General features: G+C 31.8%; 1 protein-coding gene across 3 annotated transcripts in view; it reads left to right on the forward strand.

Moving 5' to 3' along the window:
• Window positions 1-22800, forward strand: part of LOC140444348 (vascular endothelial growth factor receptor 1-like) — a 154658-nt gene that overhangs the window by 51610 nt on the left and 80248 nt on the right. For 2 of the 3 annotated variants that reach the window (XM_072536098.1, XM_072536108.1), the window contains exons 3-5: window positions 786-984; window positions 8453-8598; window positions 13410-13575. In XM_072536098.1, the coding sequence (XP_072392199.1) occupies window positions 786-984; window positions 8453-8598; window positions 13410-13575 (511 nt within the window). Of the gene's footprint in view, window positions 1-785; window positions 985-8452; window positions 8599-13409; window positions 13576-17757; window positions 17897-22800 lie in introns of all 3 variants that reach the window. The other variant, XM_072536103.1, reaches the window with a different exon arrangement.

Below are 22800 nucleotides of genomic sequence, written 5' to 3' on the forward strand. Positions count from 1 at the left end.
CCTAACTGAAATATAATGCGATAATTAGCAATACATGAGCGTCGCGAGTGGGGTTTAAAATTACATGGCCAATACATTACAGATTCTATTTTCTATTTTTAATAATATATTCTAATTGTAATTTTAATTTTGCTTTTATACATTTATACCTTTTTATATCGTCTATTCATATCGTATTTGTTAACATTTTGTTTTTGGCATAATTAGTATTTGTTCATTTGCTAAGCCTAGCACCTGGCTTCTCTATCCTCTCACTCTAATCTCTCTTAAATCTTCCTATACATGGTCTAGATACCTGGGTTTAGGTAGCCCACTTATCTTCTTGCGACTGGGCTATTTAGAATTGTTATTTTAGCAGGATCATTTTCATCCATCCGCATAGCGTGCCTCACCCATCGTTATTTATTTTGATGATTTTCAAGATGTCTTCATTGCCAAAAAGTCTATAGAGTTCGAAATAAAGTCGTCTTATTCACAGACCCTGTTTTGTTACTGCGCCATATATGGTCCTCAATAGGTCTCTTTCCAACATTCGTAGTAAGATACTCCATTATCTTACTTGCCATGAGTTCGCTTTGGTGAAACGAAGAGGCAAAAATATGCATATCAGCGAATGGTGGTACGTTGGAACCAGATTAAACATAAATCGTTTCTTCTACTTTTATTTATAGTAAATGTGTTTTTCTCAGACGTCACCGCTTAGTAAAAATATTACTACCAATTCAAGGTACTTTCTGGAACTTGCTTCACTTTATTTTACGTTTATTTTTATTTGTTTATTTCAGGATCCAGTAAAGAGAACATGGACAACATTTACGATCACACCGGAACCAGCAAGCAACTCTAAGTACAAATATGGATCTCGTCTTCAAATAACCAATATGTCGTACCCATTTGTAGGATTCTATAAGTGCCACTTTGAGGGTGCTCAAGATATAATGGACGAAAATTCAGAGAATACTTGGGTATATCTATTTGTAAATGGTAAGTACCGTATTTAAAATTATTTTGTAAAAATCAACCAATGACTGTCTATTGATCTATCAACGGTGAGGTCTAACTATCAAGATAAAGACTAGATTTAGATTGCTTGGACCAAAATTTGCTCGTAGGACCTGTGGAAGATATATTTTTCAGAATGTTAATAATAGATGACTGATTTACCCATTGCTGAAGCTAAATGAAAAAAACTTACTTTAAGATATTGGCTTGCACCAACCAAATTTTATATTTTCATATACATAAATTTGAAAAATTTTTGTGACTTGATTCTCTTCTGTCTGTGCAATTAGCATATGATATCATCTATCTAACAAAGTAAAGTACCGCAAACTCACAAATGTTTTAGCTTATGTAAAAGTCTGCGCTTAGGTATACGGTCAGAGGCTTTAGAGAAATCTATATAAACAACATGGACCAGCTGCGAACTGTTCAAAGATAACGTCCAGTCGTTAATACAATGTAGGAGATTGGTTAAAGTAGAGCGACCAGAGACAAATCCATGTTGTTGTGTTGGAATAAAATATTCCTGGAGGAGGAATTTGGTCATCTCCTCGGAAATAATGGCTTCCATGACTTTGCCAACTACTGGCAGCAAGGTAATCGGACGATAATTGTTGGAATCGAGTTTGTTGCCTTTTTTAAAAATAGGGGTAGCAACTGCTAATTTCCAACAGGGGGAAGGAATTCTGGATAAAAGAAGTTTGCAAAATTAACGCTAAAGGTATTGCAACTGTTTCTGCGCATCTTTTTAACAGTTTTGGTGTTCCAACCATCTAAACCAGGCCAAGCGGCTGTGCGAAGTTTAATTAAGTGTTGTTTGACATGATATACTGTCAATTTAATTTGCTGTAGATAGCCATCATTTGATTCTTTAGTAAAAACCTGTAAAAATGCCAAAGAGAGTTTTGGAAGATTCTTTGTCAGAAGAACATAAAGTCTGGTTGAGTTTTTGAATTAATGGAATGGAAACTTTAGACATCAAGGAGGATCGTATGTATTTGTAGACTTTTGTAATGTTACCACTTTCAATAACACTTGCTTTAAAATTTCGTCTTAGAATTTTTACGTAAGTAAGTTATTTGAAAATCTGCGGTGGTTTTGGAAATCATTGAGGAGCCCGGTATGTTTAAATTTACGCCGTATATGTCGTTTGTGATTAACATGTTTTATTACTGTTCAATTTATCCAGGGTTTAAGGCTGTTTTTATAAATCTTACGGAAGGTGGTGAACGTAGTGGAAAAAGTAATGACAGTTTAAAGAAAACGTCTTATTTATACTGTCAGAACAAAAATAAATCTGTTTAGCGGTTATGTTTTTTAAACTTAATGTGTGACATACTTTTGTTATATCAAAAACTTATTAAAGATGGATGCCCAACGCCCATTTCAGTACAAAATATATTCCACAATATCAATGCTAAAACCTTAAAAACGATTGGTAAGTTTATCAATATTTTCCAAATTAAAATGTAAGTAAAATATAAATAAATACCCAACCTAACCTATCCTTTAACCACTGATGTCCTGTCCAAGATGTCAAATTCCAGATCTTATATACTAAAACGCTAAGCCCTTTTCTTGTCCACCACTTTACTCAAAAACCATATTAGATAATTAAAATATTTTTTCGGAATATTATTAGTATTACGTATGAGATTGTCAAGATATACTTTTGGTACAAAAATTCACTTCCGGTTTTGAGATGACCGGAAGTTAAAATTTACTTTAAGTTTTAGACCCCACAATGTATATATGGATCGAAAGGTCTCGTCAAGACGAATCTAAATATGTACTTCCGGTTGCGAGCCGACACCGGAAGTGACCCGAAACGCGCATAAAACGTCAAGATAAAGCAAATCTGACACCGGATTCGTGATCAGCATGCAAAATTAACTGCTAAGTGATAACATTGTAACAAAAAACATTGTTTTCGACGAAATATTTCGTGATATTTAATACACTTTTTACTTGCAATATTATTGATGAATGTTATGTATATTCTTGCTTATATTGTTTGTATTGATCTCTTAATTTTTCTCGCAAAATAAAAATTTCATTTAAAAAACTCGATGTCGAGTTGGTCCGCTAGTATACCTTACATAGCTTAATAGATGGAACAAGAAAAATCTATATCATTAATGACATATAGAATTATTTTAGAATATCCACTATAAATTGTCCAAAGTAGTTGAAGGGAATATGGTTATTTCCAGAATCTCTGTGAGGAGAATTTCTTTCTATAATTGAAATGAAAATATATACATGAGCTGGCCACGTACCTAAGAGGTGGAGGCCATAAAACGAAAGAAGAAGAAAAAGAAGAAGACATACTTTTGTCTCGATCTTGTAGGCAAATAGCTATACTTTTACTTAAAATTCTGAGATTGGTGTTTTTATCCTTAGAATTCTGATTATTTTGTGTATTTATGTATTATATGTAAATTATAGCTCAAAATAAAAAAAATCAAGGTCAATACATTTTTCCCTATTTTATTAATTAATCGTAATATTTTGCTTTGCTAGAAATAAATTTAACTTAGTTAGTCTCTGTGTCAATATTTATAATTCACTCTGTACATAGAAAGTATAACCCATTCGAATACTCTACAATAACACTTTAAATCAAGGACAAAATCAATCAATGTTATGATATGTATTTAAAATCTCTTAACATATTGTCAAATAAAACACTTATGTTCATTTTTATCGACGTGTTAGTCAAAATAAAAGGAAGTCAAATTCTATTGAGTGGGATGAATATCCGTAATCTCTTGCTGATAGTTTAGTAGTATTATCACTTGCTTCATTAATGGGTTAAGTTCCTGATCGGAAGAAAGCGGCCGGATATGGATTACTTTTACTAAACTGCGAAGGGATATATTGTAAAAAGAAGATTGTATATGATGCAGTTGTAATTTCCTCGCAAATTATTATTAGTATGACTAAAGAAACTAATAGGTAACTAAAGAGGTAAATTATACGAAGCCATGAATGAACTTAACATTCCCCATAAATTAATAAGACTCGTAAAAACAACTATGAGTAAAGTGATCTGCACAGTGCAAACACAAGGCGATATGTCACAAGCGTTTGAAACATATGCAGGGTTACGGCAGGGAGACGCGCTGGCGTGCCTTCTCTTTAATATAGCGTTAGAAAAGACTATAAGAGATGCCGAGTTACACAATAGGGGAACAATCTTTAATAAATCAACGCAGATTATGGCTTACTGACGATCTGGATTTGATCGCACGTACTACACGAGGACTTAAAGAGATGACTTTCACCTTCTTGACAGCCGCACAAAATATGGGCCTTAAAATAAACGAGGAAAAAACCAAAATGTTAGCATCTATTCCAAATAACAGAGATAGAGCTAGAAATGCCGAAGAAAACTTCAGTATAGACCAATATAATTTTGAGGTAGTAAATAAGTTTACATATTTGGGTTCTCTCATAACAAACGATAATGACACATCTGAAGAAGTAAAACGGAGGGTACTGCTAGCAAACAAATGTTATTTTGGACTAAGCAAGCAGCTAAAAAACAGAAATTTAAGCCAGAAAACCAAACTAATAATATATAGAACACCCATCCTACCAGTGCTGACATATGGGTCAGAAACATGGACCATCTCCAAAACAGACGCAAATCTTCTGCTCGTCTTCGAAAGGAAGACACTAAGAAGAATAATGGGCGCATTCTGTGAGAATGGTATTTGGAGAAGGCGATATAATTTCGAATTGTACGAGAAGTATAAAAAAATAGTAAATGGTAGAGATGTAATATCCTTCATAAAAATAGGTAGGCTTAGATGGGCTGGACATGTGTCAAGAGCAAATGAAAATTACCCACCCAGACGAACTCTATTATCGGTCCCAGTGGGAAATAGGAGTAGAGGCAGACCACGACTGAGATGGTGGGACGGTGTGGACGAGGACGCAAGGAAAATCGGCGCGGCAAATTTGCAACGGTTGGCGATGAACAGAAACGACTGGCGAAATAGACTGGGGAAGGTCAAGGCTCAACTAGAGCTATAGCACCACTGATGATGATGATGATGACTAAAGAAACTACACTTACTGACCGAACATCGACTAAATAACTCAAGAAAAACGAACATCCTGATAATTTAAAACAAACATTTTAGAGGAACAATTTTTAGGAGAATTGATGAGCCTACACGGAAAGTCATTGTCAAAGAAAGGTGGGATCTCTCTCTCTCTCTCTCTCTCTCTCTCTCTTGTCACTTCTCCTGGAGGATTGTGATTTCCTTTAGCTGCTCTAAATCTCTTGGTCGGACCATCTGGTTGGTGACCATCCTCTTGGTCTTCTCCCGGAAACGTTTTAATGTGTTTAAGGTTTGACAACCCAAAAGCATTAGACCCAAACGCTCCAGTTTCAAAAATATTTTTATTAAAAATTGCCAAACCTGCTACATCAGAGATAAGTTAGCATGCATTAATGAAATCTTTGTGGGATTAAATAAAAGAATCTTGTTTATCCATAATTACTTTATTTAACGATATCTTTACCAAAATAACGACTTTAAAAAAATGGTCCAAGGTATTGCAATAATGTATTGTTTGTTAATGATGAGCAATGAGTATTTTTAATAATATAATATATAGGGTTTTTATCGCGGTTCTCAAAGAATTAGTTTGTAAGTACTTTTTGAAATTATCTTTATTAGATCTACTATGAAACACAAATATATATCTAACCTAGCCAATGTAAATTTAAAATAAACTATCTTTAAATTGAAATTCTTATGAAACTAATTAAATTCTATAGACAATGTAAAATTTAAACAAACTATCTACAAAATTGAAATTGTTATGACCCTAACTAAATTATATTAACAAAATTTTGTACCTTTCTGTCACTGAATGCCTAAATGAACTGTTTTCCACTATATAGATTATAATTACCACTCAAATGTCTTCTTCTCAGCTTCGGTTATCCTTATTTTTGTGAAATTACTTTTTCCAATTATCAGCTTCCACCAATTTAAGATATTTTTCTTCACAGCATTTATAAACCACCAAGCAAACCAGCAAACCAGCAAACAGCATTTATTTTTATTCTTCTTTTTAATATATTAATATCCAATCACCAAAAATATTATTTAATTTTAATATTCAATTAATACTTCTTCCATTATCATCATTTATACATAACATAATTTTTAATCTTCAATAATACCTTTTTTATACTGTTTCCCAATCTTGATTTAACTCACTATATTGAACAATTGTAACTGATTGACTGACTCTAACTAACTTTCATACTAAAAACTGGACATCTGACTGAACTGTAACTGATAACTCATCACTGATTGACTAACTGAATGGACTTTCTTACTAAACTTTCTGACTGACTCCTGAATCCAAATCACCGGGTATTTATATCTTTTTGGATGTTCCAGAACCATCTGGTAAGAAATCATGTTCCATTTGTTCTATTAAATACATGTCTGAGTTTTCTGGAACAAACCATTTCGCAAACAAGGCCATCTCCGGTGATCTAGAGAATTCCATACTTTTCTATTAATAATTTTGTTGACATTTAGGCTTTTCAGATCAGAATATACACTTAAATCAGTAAATATATATAAATTAAACATTTTAAACTAACATTATTATTATAACCCCACTTTATATTCCTAATTATTTAATTTCTGTCTGTCACTTACTGTATAGTTGGTTGCCTATGCACATGGCTCACTTAAATATATTTACAACATTAAAATACAACTTTTTACAATTATTATATGCTAATTTCTTAAAAATGCCCTCACATAAATAATTTTTATAATATTTCCTAGTATATAACTTATTAAAATAACCAAATACTTTTAATATCTAATATTATCTAGTAGTGTAACTTATAAATTATTTTCTATAAACACCAATCATATCAGTATATACAACACTTTCCCCTACAATAAAATAATTATTTTTAACCCAGACTTCCTTATTTCTGTTAAACATAATCCAATTTATTAAAAAAAATCTTTCTAAAATTTCCATATTGTTACATTTTGCAAAAAAGATTTATTTTATTTTGATTTTTTAATTTAAATCAACTGTTACAGGTCCAAAGAATTCAGAATAAATTATTGAAATAAAGTTTTATTATTTTAATTTTGACTAAATAATTGTTAACAACTCCACAAGATTTCATGGAAAATTAATGCATTCCCAAGTCTTATTTGGTCTCTCAGATGATCTATTCGTTCTTTCCTTGATTTGTACAGCCTAAAACAAAAATAAGTATAAATTTAAATGAATAATAAACTTTGAATTAAAAATAAACAAACCAAAAAGCCTATTTCTTATTTTAAAGGTTAATGTCAAAAATAGCTTGATAGAATTATTCTTCTTGTATTTTTAAACAGATCTCGATCCTATTAGTAGTACAACAGCTTATTTTAAATAAATTCCCACTGGACAATGGCCGGCGCCAGATAAAAAACTTATCTTTAATTTTTTTCTTTTCCTTTCTTTGGTGGTCTTTTGTATGAAAAAGTATTGGTTCGTGTAGAATTGTCTACGCAATTTTGCGACTTTTCTAGAGTTTTCTTGATAGTTTTCCGAAAATTTAATAGTTGTAGCAGTGAGAAGCTGAGCAATTATCATCTATCGTGTGGATTTGTTTTCTAAAACTAAAAGAAACTCGATTTTATAAACTAATTTCGTATTAGAAACACTTTAAGGCCACATTTGAACAAAGGTAGGTTTTCTTTTGGAAAAAAATAAATAACTACTTACGTTTTAAACTTAATAACGTTTTTTTAGGCCTTTTATTTTTACTCTGTGATTTAATCTCAAACCATTTTGATCATCTTTTCAACTTATATTTATAATCTCGCGACTCCTTAAGGGATTGGCTATCAGTTTTCCATATTAGTTAGGATCGGATGTTATCCAATTGTCCATAAGAGAGAAAGAACCTAAAACGTCGGATTATTAAAGGAAATAATAATAATAAATATTAAGTACCCACCTGGGATCGAGTCTCCAGAAATCAAGAAGATAGAATTTCTAACAGCTAAAAGGAAATTTATTCTTAATTTTGGTAGAATCGAACATAACACTAAATTTCTCAATTTTTTTAGTACGACACTGTAATTAGAACCCCACTGTAGTGGTTATAATAAGAACTTCTTAATTAACCTTTTCACTTTATTGTTCAACTATTGATTTTAAATTGATTTAAAAAAAGAAATCTTTAATAAAGACAAAAGTAGCAACCGAAGAATATATTGATTTATTGATAATCATTCCTTTACCCACTTCCCTGAGGGCTCTCCGAAAGAGCGTTTTCAAATACATATCACAACCTATATCGGCTAATTGTAAGGTATAGATATGAAAAAACTGTCAGATGCCTAAATTACTCCTGAAATCCTAAGAAAAACTTATTTAGCTGCGTTTTTTCTTTCAGATAAAGATTACCTTGACGTAGACTTTACCAGAAACAACATTGAAAATCTTTACGTACAAAAGGGGGATACCGTCACCATACCGTGTCGTCCAACGGCGCCTGATGTCGAGGTGAAGCTGTTTATGGTTGATTCTGACCATGTTGAAGTAAGTAAATTAAAATAATTTAAGGATTTAGCCTTCACCTGTGTATTTTTAGTTTCGATCTTATAGTTTTAACTTTATTCTCATTTATAATTGCGATTCTAAAAGTGATTCTTATTGTTATCCGCTACACTTTATTTGGTATTAACAGGATGTTATATTAATTAGTAATAGATGCTTGAGAGTATAAATGGTCGACGACAAAATCATCGACAATATGACGTTTAATTTTATATTTTTAAATATTTAATGTAATTTAAATACACCCAATGCTCGGTGATGAGGTTATTATAGCAAGTAGTTTAAAAGTACGTAATCCTAACCACACTTATTTAAATAACAGTTAAAATTTCAACCACATTTTTCTTAACTCAGTGGGATTACCTACTTTTCAGATTCACTCAAGATGGTCTGCCAAGATCGAAAACCTTTTTCTAAAAACAAAATTTGTTTAATTTACTAATGTTTGTATTTTGAGAACGATTTCCGAAGTGGAGATTGAAACGTCAATAAACGTACTTTAACCTTTAATGGTGGCTTATTCCCATTTAAATAGTAATTTCTTTAAAATGCCACAAGAAAATAGCTTCAGAACATTATTGTTATTATTGTTAATAACACCACTGCTTTTCTCGATAGTTTCTGAAGTAATTCTCCTGTTATCAAATCATAGCCAGGAGCTTTCTTAGGATTTCGCATTTTTGTTTATTGTCGAACCTCTGTCGGAGTAAATGTTGTCAGAGGAAGAGATAGTTGACATGGAGCTTCGAGGTACATTCTTATATTATCATCATCATTGTTATTAGTATCTCGTGCTGCGAATACAGTTGTTTTTTCTGCGTTTGTGTGGGCCCAGATCATATCTGTGTAAAGGTGAATTTGTTACTGTCGGTCGTTTAAAGTTTTTAGTAGCTTTCCATATAGAGTGGTCTTCATGTGAGAGGTTCGAAACATAAAATTGAAAAGAGTCGTTTTTTTTTTCATGTAACGCTCTATTTAGTCTATGCCTTATCCTGTTAAGGTACGTTTTATTCAGTGGATTTCTTTTTTGTTGCCATATGAGTTGAGCACTTCTTTTTTCTGCTACAAGTTCCCTTATATGGAGGGGTATATTATGGTTTTCTTACACACTTCTTTGGCGCTGTGGTGTTGCTTCCCATCCTGTTGTTTGTAAAACTGTTGTTAAATAGTCTGCTGCTTTCTTTACATCTTGGTTTTCTTTTATCCTAATATCTAGTCTAATTTTTTTATTTACAGAATTTTGGAAAACATCCCAGTTTGTTTCTTAAGTTGTGAGTTTGACTGGTGGTTTTCTCCATATTATGTCAGACTGTGATCTGACGTTAAGTCGAAGTTTGATTCTATTGCACTATGGATGTCAGAAATCTCTTTTGTTACAGCAAAATCTACCAAATCTGGGATTTTATGGAATCCGTAGGCCAGTATGTGGGTTCTCACGTTGTAAAGTTCTGGAAAAATTCTGGAACATAGTTTTGGTGAACGTACATGATATATATATATATATATATATATATATATATATATATATATATATATATATATATATATATATATTAGAAGTGATTATTTCGACCAAAAAATAATTTATAAATACGTTCAAATTATCGGGTATAGTGGTCTATAATAAAAATCTTTCTTTTTTCTAAATTACTCAATATTTCGCTATTTATTTAAAAGCTTCCTCAGGAGTAAACTAAAAACAATTTGAACATTACAAAAAATGGCGTACAAATACAATTTAAAACACTTACAGAATTTAAAAGATTTTGCAAATAAAAACTGACATTGAAGTATTTGAAATATTGAATGTCAAGATTAAATTGTCTTAAGCACGTTCGTTACAGCTATACGATAAAAAATTAAATTGTTTCAAATGAAAAAATAACAATAAAAGAAAAGTTAGAAGAATAATATTTATTTGATGAATTATTAAGGTTAGTTATTATTAAGATGAATGTTGGGTATTTTTAATATTTATAAATTTTGTTCAATATGTTACAATATATGTTACTTAACTGTCCAGTGTCCGTTTTATAATTTAAAGTGTTTTTATTTTTATTAATGTAATACATTTCAAGAAATAATCTACTTTTGTAGTTATCAGTCTGTGCCAAAATGTGAGCTTTGTTATAGTCTAGCATATGACCAGTGTTTTCATAGTGTTCAACCACTGCGCAAGTATTTTTTCTCAAGCGGCAATCACTTTTATGTTGTGTGATGCGTTGTTTTAGCCATTGTGATGTTTGACCAATATAGCTATTTTGACATCCTAAACACGGTATTTCATAAACGACATTACTTTTATATAAGGTTGGTACTGGGTCTTTGATTTTTGAAAATAGTTGTTTGCTGTTCATGGTATTATATTTAGCTATACTAATATTAGGAACATTTTTGAATATGGATATGACAGAATGAGTTAAACCATTATTAAAGGAAAGTTTTTTATATTTGATTGATTTGTTATTAGAATCATGGACGAAACCGTCATAGAAATTAGTGCTGTAAATCAGTTTTTTTAAAATTTGTTTAGGATATCCGTTGTTACGAAAAATTTTGTATATTATGTTCAGATTTTTTTGTAAAAAGTTGTCATCAACAATGGACATTATCCTGTTTTTCATACCTAGTACGGTATTATATTTTTGACGGGTGGTATGGTTTGAATAGTAATTTATATATTTGCCTGATGCTGTCGGTTTTTGGTACCAATCCAATGTCAAAATATTGTCATTTGTTCTTATTACTCTTGTGTCTAAAAATGGTATACTAAAATCTGTCTCAGTTTCAATATGATGTCATCGACATATTTATATATAAACGGTAATTCAAAAGGTAATTGCGTAATCACATTATCGTAAGAGATCACGTAAGAGATGATCAGTTACAATAGTTGCAAGGATTGGACTAATCGGGGAACCCATCGGTGTTCCAAAAATTTGAGAATAAAATTTACCATTGAAACTAAAGTAAGTGTTGTTAAAAATGAACCTAAGAATTTGTAGAAAATTGTCTTTTGATAATGTCGTGTAGTCTTTTATAAGGTTCCAATTTGATTCTATAATGTCCGTGACCATATTTAGTGGAATGTTTGTAAATAGCGACACCACATTAGTCCAATCCTTGCAACTATTGTAACTGATCATCTCTTAGATAATGTGATTACGCAATTACCTTTTGAATTACCGTTTATATATAAAAATATGTCGATGACATCATATGTGCAGTTCCATCTTATCACATCAATACCACACTAAATATTTTTAATTCATTTAATAAACATCTTCAGTTTACAATTGAAACTGAGACAGATTTTAGTATACCATTTTTAGACACAAGAGTAATAAGAACAAATGACAATATTTTGACATTGGATTGGTACCAAAAACCGACAGCATCAGGCAGATATATAAATTACTATTCAAACCATACCACCCGTCAAAAATATAATACCGTACTAGGTATGAAAAACAGGATAATGTCCATTGTTGATGACAACTTTTTACAAAAAAATCTGAACATAATATACAAAATTTTTCGTAACAACGGATATCCTAAACAAATTTTAAAAAAACTGATTTACAGCACTAATTTCTATGACGGTCCCGTCCATGATTCTAATAACAAATCAATCAAATATAAAAAACTTCCCTTTATTAATGGTCTAACTCATTCTGTCATATCCATATTCAAAAATGTTCCTAATATTAGTATAGCTAAATATAATACCATGAACAGCAAACAACTATTTTCAAAAATCAAAGACCCAGTACCAACCTTATATAAAAGTAATGTCGTTTATGAAATACCGTGTTTAGGATGTCAAAATAGCTATATTGGTCAAACATCACAATGGCTAAAACAACGCATCACACAACATAAAAGTGATTGCCGCTTGAGAAAAAATACTTGCGCAGTGGTTGAACACTATGAAAACACTGGTCATATGCTAGACTATAACAAAGCTCACATTTTGGAACAGACTGATAACTACAAAAGTAGATTATTTCTTGAAATGTATTACATTAATAAAAATAAAAACACTTTAAATTATAAAACGGACACTGGACAGTTAAGTAACATATATTGTAACATATTGAACAAAATTTATAAATATTAAAAATACCCAACATTCATCTTAATAATAACTAACCTTAATAATTCATCAAATAAATATTATTCTTCTAACTTTTCTTTTATTGTTATTTTTATTTTTACATTTGAAATAATTTAATTTTTTATCGTATAGCTGTAACGAACGTGCTTAAGACAATTTAATCTTGACATTCAATATTTCAAATACTTCAATGTCAGTTTTTATTTGCAAAATCTTTTAAATTCTGTAAGTGTTTTAAAATGTATTTGTACGCCATTTTTTGTAATGTTCAAATTGTTTTTAGTTTACTCCTGAGGAAACTTTTAAATAAATAGCGAAATATTGAGTAATTTAGAAAAAAGAAAGATTTTTATTATAGACCACTATACCCGATAATTTGAACGTATATATATATATATATATATATATATATATATATATATATATATGTATATATATATATATATATATATATATATATATATATATATATATATAAATATATATTTAGACCCATCCATATTTTTTATAGGCGTTTGAAATTTTCAAACGTTTAAATCAACTTTTTAAAACAACTGTCATTTGCCAGTGTCACAAACAGGGTACTTATTTTTCTGAACTAACAAAACTAGAAAAACGTGTTACACATTTTTTTTTATTGGTATATTCACGGTTTATTTTTTTTATTTTTGTTAAGGTTCCACTAAATGTACTTTTGGAAGAGAAAAACACCATGTACTGGTATAAAAAGTTTTACGGCATCTTTACTAATGATACAACCATGGAAGGAGAAATATTGTTTTCGTGTCATTTTACAAAAGGTTCAGTAACGCAAAAAAACGCGGAATATTTGACGGTTGAAAGTATGTACTATGAAATATTTAATGCATCAAAATAACCAAAATTAATATTTTACTCTCAGTTTAATGCGTTTTCCAGTAATATTAGTGTAGTGAATAATACGTGTTTTTTAGAGAACCAACACATCACGTAAATAAGGCATTACCAACCGATATCATACTAAACAAATAAACTATTTATATAAACAGGCACTAATTTAAAGTTAAGTTCGAGTGTCTTTTACTTTATTCAAGATTATGCAATTTTAGCTCCATTTGTTTAAGAACCACTTCTTCACTTCCCTCGTTTAGTATTTTAGTCCAATCTTCAGAGATTTGATCCCTAAAAACGATACAAACAAGCTAAATTTTTCTGAGAATGCCATGTTTGGGACACCAAAAAAAGATGCAAAAAAGTTTGTTACTTCTACCCTCTAAAACCCCCCTTATAGGGGAGAAAACTGGAAAATATCGATTTACCAAGAATCTGTACGTCGTAGGAACAAAAATATGTTTCAAACAAGCAGTGTAGCTGAGATGATTTTGAATAAAAATATTTATTAGCACTTTTTGTATATAATGAGCCATTCGCTCAGAAAGACGCTTGAATTGACCGGCGATTTTGAATGTCAGTTACGCACGCGAAATAAATTTTTCGTATGCAGTACAAATTTTTTACGATCCTCGTGATATCGATAAAATTTATCACTTCCATTGACCTGCTGCTAAGGCTAGTTTTCGCTAGTTAGAGCCTAATTTTTAAAATCTATAACATGAACTTCCGATTTTAAGTTTGGCAACAAATATGAGGCGGTTGAAACGTGCATGACAAGCGATCTTACATCAAGGGAATTGTATTCACAAAGATAGCATTGAGTGAAATTTGTAGCTGGAGTGATGTAGTTCTAAAACACCTTCTTACGCAATCGAAAAGAAGAAGTTTTAAACGTTTTATTTAACGTATAGAGTCAAATATGAAGATTGCTTTATTTTTTCCAAGAATACATTTATCTTTCGTATCCGACCACATTTCCAAATGTTTGTTCTATTTATTGCATACAGTCGCTTTATGCAGGCGAGTCTTGTAATTTCAAGAAAGACCTTCAAAAATAGGTAACAATGGACTCTGCTCAAGTACTTCCAGCGGGTTACAATTCTCGCTATACTTTAAATAAAACGTTTAAAACTGGTTATATTCCTCCCTGTTGTTTATTTCTTGTCTTTTCTGCTACAACAATACAAGAATTTTGTTGATCATCCATTGTTGTTTTTTTCCTTGATTTCTTTTATTATCAAAATTTTTTTTAGTGTTTCTTTTATTTGTGAGATATTACCTTTAAACATTTTCTAAGCTGGTTATTTAGATATTCTTCAATTTTTTTTGTTATCCCTTGTGTTAAAGTCTAAACATATTACCGATCCAGAGTTTTTACCTTGTTTAGGCTATGGCCTCTTGAAGGAAGTGGTACTCCTTTTTTTTGCGGAGTAATGGGGGTGTGGTAAACGTGATGATTGATGCTTGTGGAGATGTAGTGAATTGCTAAAAAGCTGGGGTTTAGAAGGTGGCTTGTGTGATGTTGACGATATGTTATGATGAAGCACACAAGAAGAATTTTTGGTGAAGAAGGCCAAACAAGTGGAAGGAGGTACTTCAAGGGTTACCAGCCATACTAGGAACGGCTCTTAATCAGTGTTTTTGGCATGCAGTTAGCTGCGATATTTGATGGGGAATGATTCTAAAATATCAAAATATTCATCAGAAAGTTCGTGTCCAGTGTTGTGTAGAAGTTTAGCTGGAGGGAATGGAACTTTTCTTTTAGGAACCCTGGTGACTATTTGCCCTCGGCCATTGCAAGGCGTCTTTAATGTTTGTTTGGCTCGGTTGTTCGAGCCTGTGATGATACGAAGGACATACCTTCTGTTGAGGGATAGGATTCTGTCCTTATTTGGTGTCAGAATCTAAAGATTTATCTTTCGGTGGCCATAATGGTGTTAATTTGGTAGCTGTTAAGTGATGCGTAGACGCATGCCTTGTAGTCGGTTATCGGTCTTATAAAGGTTTTGTAGGTGTGCAATAATGTTTTAGATGACGTCCTGCCCATTTTACCGGCTAGCACTGCCAGGAGTTTAAACCTCTTTCTCACCCTGTCTACGGTATCTTGAATGTCGCTTTTCCAGTTGAGAGTCCTGCCAAAATAAACTCCCAAATAGGAAACCGAGTTTCTGAGAATAAGGAGAGTTATCCAGCCATGGACATCGTGACATTTGGAGGATTTGAATAAGATTAGTTGTGTTTTGGAAGCGGTTATGGTCACTCTTCATTTATTGCACCACCTAATAACTTGAAATAAGCAGTTTTGTGCTCTTCCGAATACAGACAATTTTCCACGCTCTCTGTGTGGCCCTGATGTGAGGAGTGCAGTGTCATCCGCATACAGAAGATGGGTTTCCGATCTATGCTGCGAGCGGGGTATGTCACCATTGTAGACTGTGTATAATATTGGAGCAAGAATTGAGCCCTGTGGTATTCCAGCTTGTGGAGTAAAGGGTGTGGATAAAATGCCAACTTTGATCATGATCGTCTGATTGGAGAGATAGGAATTTATTAGTTTAACGAAAGGTGTGGACAATCCATCAAGGTGGAGTTTTACGATCAGGCCTCTGTGCCAGATCTTATCGAACGCTTTCTGGACGTCAAGGAATATGCCTATGACGTGTTTCCTTTTGTTAAGTGATTTTGAAATGAAAGTTGTTGCTTCAACCAATGCTTTTTGCGTGAAATGTCCAGCCCTAAATCCGAATTGGTAATCTGGAAAGGCGAGGTGAGCATCTAGAAATTCTACAAGAGGATCCTTAAGGAGTCTTTCCCTAAGGATCCTCTCATGGACTTTACCTGGAGTGCTTAGTAGAGAAATGGGTCTATACGATTCAGAATTGGTTGGGAGTTTCCCTTGTTTGGAAATCATAACTATGCTGGCTACTTTCCATGGAATTGGAAAATAGCTCAGCGTAAGACATGCATTGATTTTGTTGCTGAGCAATGGGATAATATTCTCTGGAAGATTTTTAAGGCATCTTCTGTGGATGCCATTTGGGCTAGGAGATGTGTTTTTTCCAATGTTACGCATCTGCCTGATGGTATCCTCAGATACAGGGGTTATCATCGGGTGAGGATGAGGTCCCAAATGTGCCTGAGGGTAATAGAATATATCTTCCATACACATATCACCAATAATCCCTCATTATTTTTATTACAGTTATCCATAAAAGACGAAAATATATTCTATTTATTTTCAATATATCCAAATACGATGTTCGATGTCATGTTACCGCCAAGTCTCCTTTTCTGAATAAAAAGTTGTAATTTTTACTGCCAGAACTGCTTATGAATGTTTTTTTTGGATATATATTTCAAATATATGGAAAGATTTTCTAAGTCCCGCCCATTGTGAGGCCAGACTTAGGTAACCCATTGGGTTGAATTTGTCTGTCTGTGCTTTAAGTTTCATTTCAGCTAATATATTTTTAGGTTTCAACAATTTTTTTTTAATCTTGCACCTTGTTGGGGGGATTTCCCCATCCCCCTGTCCTCTATCCGCCGATATGTACCAGTTGCTTTACAGACGGCAGCAACTCACCTCTTATCTTCTCTTATCAGTTACGTAACGAACAAGCAACGCATCTGGTGGTACCAAAATATTTGTTAAGATTTAAATTCGGATAGCATGTCTGAGGTTCTAAAAAATATGTCGGTGTGCAATAATATGATAATCAATAAGGTTTTTCTTTTGTTCATTAACATTTTTGGTATGGAAATGCTTTCATGTGGTTCTATTTGAAATCATTATTTTTAAACTGAGGGTTAAATATTGAATATAGCTAAATATTTTGACATTGGTCCATTATTTGCATATGTTTTATTTAATGTTTGTTTTTAATAATATTCACGAATATATAATTTGAATGGTATGTAGTATTATTGCCAACATCAATGTCAAAATGCAGCATAGTGTAATATTGTAAATACTGTATGAGTAAATATAAAAAAGAGACAACTAGTATTTTAAGCATCTTAAAGTGTCTTCTTAGGTTTTAAGTATAAATCACAGCAGTTTTAGGCGTTAAGAAAATCTTTTTAATATTATAGTTGCCCCGATATACTTGTAACAATTAAATTTAGCATAAACTGGACTGTTTATTTTTCAGGATGACGACAATATTGACTACAATAACAAATTAGGATTTTCTTTTGTTGTCTTAGATGTAAATCAGATGGGTTCGTACATGTGTATATTTTCTAAAGGCGATGTAATCTTAGAGATGATCTACACAATAGAGCTGGACCGTAAGTCAAGAGCACGGTTGTTTTTTCATCTGCTCTGGTGGTGGACCCATTTTGTTGCTTACATATTATATCTGACATATATCATTTAAATATAGCAATTTAAATACCAATTAAATGAAAGTAATATATAAATCTCTTCGTGTATCTATTAATAAAGATTATGATTGTAATGCGTTTCTTGATATTTGGCAAGATCCTAAGATGATGAATAATATTATACTCTGTTTACAAATTATTAATAGCATACTTTTTATCGTATAGTTAAACTTACTTAAAATTTTATTGTCTAAAATATTGTATTGCTGCTCCGTAATATTTCAGTGATTCGTTTGGTACCCCGTCTTTACCTGCTGCTTTTCTGTTCTTCAGCTTTTCAAGTCTTTTACAAACTTCCTGTATATTTATATTAAGTTCATCATTTGTGGTAATTTGTGGCTGTTTCTGTGGTGTTTCCGATTTGTTCTTTCTTTGCATAAAGCTTTTTTAGGTAGTCAATTCACGTATCTTTTTCTATGTGTTTTGGTTCTATTAGTTCCTTTACGTCTGTTCTTTGATCTCTTATGAAGCGCCATATTTCCTTTTGCAGACTGTATAGACTAATAGGATGCCTTAATAACACTATATCGCGAAACAGACACATTACCACTAAGATTAAGTCAAGAATTTATAACGCAAGTGTAAGACCAATAATGACATATGCCTCAGAAATAAGACTTGATACAGCCACAACACAACGGCTACTGGAAACGGCAGAGATGAGAATACTGAGGAGAATTATAGGAAATACGCTGAAAGATCAAAAGAGAAGTAAAGACATTAGAAGAAAATGTAACGTACAATGTAAAAATTAATGGACAAAGAAAAAAAAAACGAAATAACTACATGAGCAGAATGGAGAGAATCGTGTCGTCAAAATAGCAAGAGATAAGTCACAAATCGGCAAGGAAGTATCGGACAACCGCGTAAAAGATGGAGTGACAACCTTCTATCCGACAATGAATGAACAGAATTGCTTGTAAACAGAAAGAAGAAGAAGAAGAAAATATTGCAGTAATTTTAATTACCCAATAATGTCAAAAATTTTCAACACAAGCTCGACATTTTCCCACAGCATGATATACACAAACTGGCATTCATTATCCCCGGTGGAACAAACGCCAACCAAATTGATTATGTCTTGATAGAAAAAGGGCAGTAACAAGCTTAATAAAATATGTCAAAAGTTAAAGAAAAGCATGTTACGTATCTAACCATCTCCTAGTACATATAAAATATTATTGCACAATTATGAGAAACAGGAGGGACAAACAGGAACATTCAATAATTGAGACCACAAGGTATCAAACAAATCTATGAAATAACACAAACAACGACAGACACTGGCAATCTAGGCTCCGATGAACATTAGGATGAAATCAAAACAAAAGGAACTGATGCCACAGGAAAGAATATAAGCACAAAAAAGAAACCACAAGAAGAGAATAGTAAAATGACGAGTGTAAAGTGGTCACAGACAAAAGAAATAAAAAACATAAGGAATACATAGAAAGAAGCGCATTGCGAGTTGAACCGCGTTTATTCTCATTTCGCCGAGCTTTCGACATCCTCTCTGATGTCTTCTTTAGGGCTTTTGAGTTCTCAGTCTCCCGAGCCCCCAAAAACTACTACAGTGATCAATATTCACTTCACTAGTAGTGACACACTTCCGTATCGTCACATAGGGATGCATTTGTTTGTGGACTCACTACAGCCTTGAAACCTTCTACTGCACGTGGCCCACGCTTCGTTTTACTGTTGCAGAAAGTAGAAATGGTTTCATTAACGGAGCCAAATAAACTTTTTTTAGCAAAGAAAAATACAGACATTCATGACGAAATGGATGGACCTCTTTTCGAAAATTATAAATCGATAAAATCCGAACTGTTGGACGTTGTATGTAGCTCATTTTAAATCGCGGTAGGATGAGCGTATCGTAGATGAAATTGCAAAAAGTAAGAATGTTAAGTTGCTAAGATTACCTCCATATCACTGTGAAATAAATCCAATAGAGCTGGTATGGAGTGAAATAAAAAGATTCTTGGTAAGACATAACAAAAACTTTAAGAAGGAATAAGAAGAAAATCTAATACACGAAGCGGACTTTTAAGTTACTTCACTAATGTGGAATATTGATAATTTACTTGATAATATCGACCCAGTTGTAATAAACCTTATTGACGACAGTGGTAGTGAAAGTGATGAAGACTGGTGTATAGAAGAAATGTAAAATATACAGTTTAAATACATTTTAATTATTTATACAGAATTATTTTCATTTTATTGTTTTAGACCTCTTGACTGCCACAAAATGTCAATAATATTAATTCCTAAGTTATGTATAGTTATTCTATAGAAAAATTTATATTTGCTTCAAACCTGTTTCTGATAAAATTTGGCATCACTGTTGGTCATAAGAACCTATAGTGTAAAGTCAAGATGGGACAGACTATAGAAATCTGTTTTTTTAACAGTGGTGGTATTTTCTGTTTGTGGTGGCACTTAACGTGTTAAATAAAAAATTGGCTACTGTTCTGCTAAATATCAAGAAGTGTGATATAAACATATTTAGCATGTTATAAGTTCAGAAAGAATAAAAAATGATATTGACAGATATGGATGTCGTTTTCTTTTTGTACGAATTAATACAATAATTTTTAACGTTATTAAAAAATATTTTTATTTTAAGTTTGGTCAGTGCCGTTGGTAATGTTTTTCTGTCATGCTTTATCTGTTTTTGTGCTGCTGTTTTAAATAATATTTTTGTGTTTTTCTCCCACGTTTTAACACTTTATGTTTTTCGTTTATTAACATCATACACTTTTTATAATAATACATAATAACTACACTTATTAATTTTTCACGGATTTCTCTATTTTTACGCACATCTTGTCTCTTTTTAATGTTTTGTGTTAATATGTTTGGTAAATGCTTGAACAAATATGAAAAATTCATTTACTGCATAAGAATTCAGTCATTATTTTACTATTTGTTTAAAAATATAGATTGGTAGGCAAACATTTGATTCACCAGATTTTATTTATATTTATCCAAGCGTTTAACTACATGTAGCTTATTTGCTTGTTTTCTTTTTTATAGTGTGTCTCAAGAAGTTTTATTTAATGGGAAAAAAGCATGTGTCACGTCTTATAAAAAATAATTATTAATGAAATAATTTGAAAATCAATAAAATGTAAATTGTTATGTATCCTTTAAAATTTATGGCATTTAGAGATCAAAATTATTATTATTTTAGTTGATATATCGGCTATAATTGTTATGTTATTTATTGAATGGAATATTAAGAAAGTAACTTACATCCATAATGTAAAGATCAACAAAGTTTACAAATAATTTAGAAATGTTTCAATAATTTTTATATTTGTTCTTATTCCGTTGTTTACTTTCAAAGGTGGCAATTGTAGCTTTGGAAACTGCGGCACGAAAGATTTCTGTGAATGAGCTGTCAAACCATTTCCTTAGGTTTTTTACCCACGAGTCCTGGGGTCTTCCAACTGACCTTTTGCCCTGTACTTCACCTTCCAATATGATTTGGAGTAATTGATATCTTTCCCCTATCAACACATGACCCAAATATTGCATTTTTATCTCTTTGATTATGCTTATAGTCCAGTCGTCAGAGTTAAGACCCCTAAAATGTATACGAACAAGCTGAATTTTGCTAAAAATGGTAATTTTGGAACTCTAAAAAAGATGCACAAAAGTTTACCACTCCTACTCCCCCTAAAATCCCTATCAATAAGATATTATAGGTATATGTTAATAATAGTTGATTGCATTATCTGTCCGTATTTCATTATCCTAATAATTTTACATAGAGATTTTTGTATTTTTATCATTTTGGTATATATTACTGTTTTTTTATTAATTTCCTTTCTAAACTAACGAATTTTTGTATCAGTCAAAAGACATTTTAGTGATGTCAAATTAACATTAGATTCACATTTTCATATGTTATTAAAATGATATTTAGTATTGTGGTTTAAAATTGTATTATCTTTAATTTTTATTTATTCTAAATTTGCATTCCCACGTCCAATTGCTATCTTTACCTGTTTTTGTCTTAAGCGTTCTCTTCCTTAAAATTCCTGCCTTTCTATCCGTAGAAGATATCCCAACTACTTAAGACTCTTCATTTCTATTATATCGTGTCTTCTTCTTCTTCTTCTTCTTCTTTTTGTCTGTTTTCTAATGTGCCTTTAGAAAGTTGTCGTTCCATTGTTTTCGTGTTCTTCCTACTGATCGTCTTCCTATTGGGGAACCGTCTCTTGCCGTCTTTACTATGTATTTACGTCGTATATCTATATATATCTACGTCGTATATCTATATATATATATATATATATATATATATATATATATATATATATATATATATATATATATATACGTCGTTTATCTATACTTCTAGCTCTGTCCCATAGTGTCTTACCATCAATTTTTCCAAGTGATTTTATCTCTGCTGTTTCTAACATACCTTTTGTCCCCTCTGATGATGACTATTTTGTCAATTCTGCCTTTAGTTTCTTTTTCCGATATGTTTATTTCTCCACATTGTTTCATTCAGGCAGCCTGCGGCTCTGTTTGCTCTATTCACTTGATCTTCCACTTAAGTTTCGGCCTTTCCGTTGCAAGATAATGTGATACCTAGACAGTTTAACTTTGTCACTTGTTCTATTATGTGACCATCCAGCTCCAATTAACATCTTAGTAAATTTACTGTTGTAACCAAGCATTTTGTATTTTTTAGGGAAATTAACAGGTTAAATTTTTTGGCGGTTATATTAAATTGGTGCAACATACATTATAAATCGTCTTCACTTCAAGAGAGTAGTATTGCGTCGTCT

This window comes from Diabrotica undecimpunctata, chromosome 1 (assembly GCF_040954645.1).
Source record: "Diabrotica undecimpunctata isolate CICGRU chromosome 1, icDiaUnde3, whole genome shotgun sequence".
Classification (NCBI taxonomy): domain Eukaryota; kingdom Metazoa; phylum Arthropoda; class Insecta; order Coleoptera; family Chrysomelidae; genus Diabrotica; species Diabrotica undecimpunctata.